The sequence below is a fragment of the Hippoglossus stenolepis genome, chromosome 20, assembly GCF_022539355.2.
Source record: "Hippoglossus stenolepis isolate QCI-W04-F060 chromosome 20, HSTE1.2, whole genome shotgun sequence".
Lineage (NCBI taxonomy): Eukaryota > Metazoa > Chordata > Actinopteri > Pleuronectiformes > Pleuronectidae > Hippoglossus > Hippoglossus stenolepis.
The window spans coordinates 19,120,569-19,125,750 of record NC_061502.1 but is presented as its reverse complement, the minus strand read 5'-3'; the positions used below and the strand labels follow the sequence as shown (position 1 = coordinate 19,125,750).

Here is a 5,182-nt window from a genome sequence, read left to right as displayed (position 1 = left end):
AGGTGAGAATGACCCCTCAGGTGACTCATACAGTCTTTGTTCAGTCGTGAGTTGAGATGATTCATGATCAACATCGTAAACTGTATCTATTTAGCACTTGATGACCCCTCGAGGTGCTTTACACTAGTTTAGCCATTCGCCCATTCGTTCGCACGGTGCATCACGCATTGTGCATCATGCACCACTCATACACATGTTGTGTCAGCTGTCTGGGGCAGTTTGTGTATCGGTACGTTGCCCAAGGACCCGTCAGTAGCAGGACGGGGGAGACGGGGATTGAGCTCCCAGCTTTCTGGTTAGCGGATGATTCAGTGGAAGTTTGGATTTGTAGTCATCAGAGGACGGTGGTTAGTCACCTCGCAACAAGAGGTCCTCGGTTCAAATCCCAGTTTGACCGAACTGTGTGTGTGTGTGGATTTTGTCTGTTGGATTTAGGTCTGTGTGTAAATGAGTTAAAATGATTCATTATTAATCACGTACGATGCATTCGGGCGATTTATCATTTATAGCCATCAAAGTTATGTCTTTAAATCACCACAGGTTTGTAAAGAGCTTCCCAACATAATGAGGGATGGTTTATTTAAACTTGCTTAAAAAAAGAAACATATTTACAGTATAAACATAATACACCCATCTGTCTCTATATATTTACACAGTATAAACAGTTGTACAATTCATTAAATCCCTATTAATGAGCAGCTTCCTGTATGGGGCCTTTTTAGTAAACTCTTCTGTACTAGGGGACAGACAGTGGCCACATATGCATCTGATTTTACAAATCCAGGAATTCATGCTTGTGAATATAATAGAAAACGCTTCTTCTCTCGTCTTCTTTTTTTCGGGCTTGTTTTGGAACACTTTGTGGTGGTTTGGTTTTATTCAGCGAGTCTCAATCCAAACCACGGAGGCTTGTTTCACAGTGGGAGCTCAGACGGCTTTGACAGATAAGATTCCTGCGCTCGGAAGGAATCTCTCATGGTCGTAACTCGGCCGCTCATTTCATTGTCCAAGCCAAACGGAAGAAACAGATGTGCATACTTTAGCTGGGAGGTATTAATAAAAGACCCTTATGTTTCCCTCAAGAAAAATCCACCAACATTAATATGATATGGACAAAACATAGATAAATAAAGATGGACGACGCGTCTCCACTTCCTCACGTTGTACAAAAAGGAAGCTGAGGCCCAATGTCCCCCCTGAAGGACTCAAGTCCCACACTAAGGGGTGTTACCCACAGTTAGGGGGGCAGGGCTTATTAGCCATACAGCAGCGAGCCACCGGGGGGCGATCAAGACGCTCTGGCTTCAGGAGGGGAGCTATCATGTCGCCCATCTTTATTTACAGTTTATGAACACTACGCATTTTGGACAGTTGTGTACCTCTGTACATGTCTTTTTAAGAATCATAAGAAAACAGACGTTTAGATATCGACCACGTGTCTTGTCTTAATGGCGTTTACTTTCGTCGCCCTTTCATAAAGTCATTTTTTTGTCAGTCTCATGTTGGAAAGAAACCACACACCATGCAGCAGCTGTCCATCCTCTGCGTTCCATCGACTTCAAATGACGTTATTGCGTTGCGGCTTCGGCGTGTTTCCTGTTGAGCTTTCTATCGGCAGCGGATCTCCTTTCACCAGGAAGGGGAAATAATTGGAGAGATAAAGACCTTTAAACTTGGTGCTACAGAAGCAGTAGACCAGCGGATCCAGTAGACAATCCATGTAGGAGAGGACCATGAGGCCGTCGAACGCCACGGCAGCGCCGTCCTCCAGCTTATTGCCCTTGGTTCTGACCCGGACGATGAGCAGCAGCATCCTGGCTATGGTGCAGGGGAGGAAGCAGATGGAGAAGACCACCATGACGGAGGTCACCAGGAAGACGGCTCTCTTCAACTTGGTCGTATCGCCGACGGTCTTCTTCCTGAGCCGGTTGACGATGCGCACCGTGCAGTAGACCAGGACGACGAAGGGGATGAGGATCTGAGTGAAGAAGACCACCTCTCTCAAAATGTCCACCACTTCCTTAAATACAAAGAAAAGAACAACTTTATTGACATGTACATCAACAACAGAGGCTTGTTTATGACTGGTTGAGTAAGTGTTGCTTAACAAATAGGTTTAAGGAGAGTAACAATCAAAAGTAAAATCTCTATTCGAAATCAATGTGTTGGAATAAGACCAGACCCCTACCTAACTGTCACTGAGCAACAGCGCCCTCTGCAGCCACACGTGGTATTTCATTTTGTTACATGTAAAAGTCCTGTGTCAGAATTTTCCTCAAGTTAAACGAAGGACGTTTTAGCAGCTGCATGTAATTAAAGTTCCTTAAAAGGTTCCTTGACAAATGCGATATTATTAAATTAGCAATGTTCAGTTGTAGCTGGTTCGTTTTAACTGCCTTAAACACCCAGTGAATAGTAATTAGTTATTAGTAGTTAGTAGTTTTCCAGTTCTTTTCCAAACGGACATGTAGTCAGACATGTGTTGTGTAATTTGTGTAATTTGACTCACTCAAACTAAAGCTCTGCTGTGTCGGTGCAAAAATAGCCCTGGAAACAGGCTCCATTATAAGTGGATAAGATAACCCCCCCCCACACTACTACATGGAGAATTCCATGGACCCACATTCTTCATCGTATAAATCCAGCCTCTTTATTATTATTATTATTATTATTTCCAACACTGTTATCGTGTCTCTTCAGGCTGAGAAACTGTTTGCTCACATTAACCCTGTGTGTGTTTTATGTGAACTTTGAATTTCTCAAGAGAACAGTTTGGGTTTTTATCAGCGACGTAGAACCTCGCTCGCTCAGCACTGTGTTGCCTCACGAACATGACTGACAGCGTGGAAGTTATTAGGAGACAAACAGTTTTGTTTATTTAATGTTCCGTGAAGCTCGACTCTGGAGACTTCTTTGTCGTGAACTTAACAACACACATGACAGGTTTGCAGCCAATAAGATGAACGGTTCTCGAGAAAGTCACGATTATCTATCGGACACGGAGCCCAGCAGAATTAATCTCCACGTGTGGCTCAAGGGGGCGCTGTTGCTCAGTAAAAGTGACGTAGTGTTGCTTTAATTTTCTTACCTGAAGCTTAATTATCTTATACCTTTCGTTGCAGCTGCAGCAGTATTTAGATTTTATCTTTTACACTTTTCTTCGTATAAGAAAAATATTGTAATAAAACGAAATTTGTGAAAAATTGGACGCTAAATTCAAAATTGACAAGTTTCCCATTCTACTGAAATGTTTGTTTCTTTTTCAGCTGCCGCAGGACTTTTAGTTTTCTCTTCTTTTTCTTTTTCTGTCGCAACAAATCCACGATGAGAACATTATACGTTTAAATAACGCCGCTGCTACAGAGTCGCCTGTTTATTTAAACTTTATTCATATTGAACGTGTCATGTGTCCAAATCACACCAGATTCAAAACTGCACTTCATTGGGCCTCAGGCCGAGTGTGAAGCCAATAAGATAAACGATTCTTGAGATAAACAAGACATATACAGACACACTGAGATTTCTGGAATTAGTAGATAGACGACTTTACCCCATGGATTCAAGTAATAAATAAAGACGAGAAGGTGGAAATGTTCATCTACTGAATGAAGGATTTCATGACGTTACTCACAATTTTATCATCAAGGCTGTTGCAGCACTCGAAGTTCTTGAGCATGGTGGGGATGGTGAGCGGCAGCAGCAGCAGCCAGATAAGGATCGAGATCTGAGGAGATTTCTTCAGGGCGCGCAGCAGATTTTTCCGGCCGGGGTGCACAACGTTGAAATATCGATCTATGGAGGTCACGGTGAGGAAGGCGATGCTGGCCCCTCGGTTTAAAAACAACATGAAGAGCATGGCTTTGCACACCACGTCGTTGTTGCTCCTCCGGTACCCCTGGATGAAGTTGTGCGCCTTTATGGGCAAACAGAAGAGCAGGAGGATGTCAGCCAGCACCAGGTTGAAGAGGAAGATGTTGTTGCTGTTGGATTTCCAGAACTTCAGCTTGAAAATGAAGAGGTGGAGGACGGACGCATTCAGAGGCAGGGCCAGGATGAAAATCACAATCATGACAGCCGCATAGAATATATACAGACTCTCCTTTGTGGCTTTACAACTCTCAGTGTCCTGTGTGTTGGTGGTGTTTGCCATTTGAACGGTTGTATGCACCTGTCGAGCAAGAAGAAACCTCCGTCCTACATGCAGGGTGCAAAGTATTCTTCTCTAGAGCGATGAGGAAATATCACTTTCAAACAACACACACACAAAAAAAAAAAAATCCTGCCAAACAAGTTTCTTCAACCTCCTGTCTCTCCCTTATTTCAGTCCTGAGACAGTGTCTCAACAATCCTCCTTCCAGTCTTCTCTTGTGTGTTTGGGATCTCCGAGTCGTCCGGGGTTTTATGTCTTGTTGTGCGAGAGTCGGCACCGAGTCTGGAACTGATTCTGCCTCAGTGCCGCAGAGCAAATGCTGCTCAGCCTCGTCCCTGTGGCTCCTCCTCACTGCCCGAGGAGGTGAGTCACCAGCTGCTTTCCCACTCTGGGACCAATGGGGCTGAAAAGGCAGAGACGAGCCTGTAACGTTTGAAATGCTAATTTTCCAAGAGGAAGCTCAAACCGGTTCACTTTGGTTAACAAATGACGAGGGAGTTGCAGAATGTCTTCTTGAAATGATGAAATCAGAAGTTGTGAAAAGCCTAGAGTGAGTGAAACAGTCAAACTGATAGAAGACGACGGATACGACTTTTATCCAAGGTGAAAACACTTTTATTTCCTCTCACGAACTGTGAGAATGAACTATTTTTCTATTCTGAGGCCTCAGTAAATCCCAGAAGCTTCTGATCCTCTCTGAAGCTCCTGGGTTTTATAACTGAACGTCTCCGCAGATGCTAAAACTGCTGCGAAGGGACGTTCAGATATAAACTCGCAGATGTGGATCCCTGGGAATTGGTGACAGATTTATGTGCGGGCACGTGCAGACGGACGCAGCGACTATGTAAGGGAAAGTAGAAATGAGTTGCGTGGAATGCCGGAGTCCTGAGGGAGGAGGATTTCTGTAAGGAAGGAGGTGAGGGGGGTTAAGCCAAGGCCTCACGCTCAACCCTGCATGCTTCAAACTCCTTCTCCACTTCAGAGACAAGTCCAGACAGCTCGTCCAACATACAGCCGGTTTCCAGGAAGAGG

General features: G+C 44.4%; 1 protein-coding gene across 1 annotated transcript; it reads right to left on the bottom strand.

Annotated features, from left to right (window-relative positions):
- Positions 1-547: 547 nt before the first annotated feature.
- LOC118099813 (hydroxycarboxylic acid receptor 2) lies at positions 548-4,767 on the bottom strand. The gene is made up of 2 exons (XM_035144589.2): positions 3,632-4,767; positions 548-2,020 (listed from the first exon to the last, which is right to left on the bottom strand). The coding sequence occupies exons 1-2, from the start codon at positions 4,148-4,150 to the stop codon at positions 1,559-1,561; spliced, it is 981 nt and encodes a 326-aa protein (XP_035000480.1). The 5' UTR covers positions 4,151-4,767; the 3' UTR covers positions 548-1,558.
- Between the last annotated feature and the right edge of the window lie 415 nt (positions 4,768-5,182).

Excerpts from the sequence above, each read along its gene's own strand:
- LOC118099813 (XM_035144589.2), bottom strand. The coding sequence starts at position 4,150 with ATGGCAAACACCACCAACACACAGGACACTGAGAGTTGTAAAGCCACA. Across the intron at positions 2,021-3,631 it reads ACAGCCTTGATGATAAAATT|GAAGTGGTGGACATTTTGAG; the intron begins GTGAGTAACGTC and ends TTTGTATTTAAG.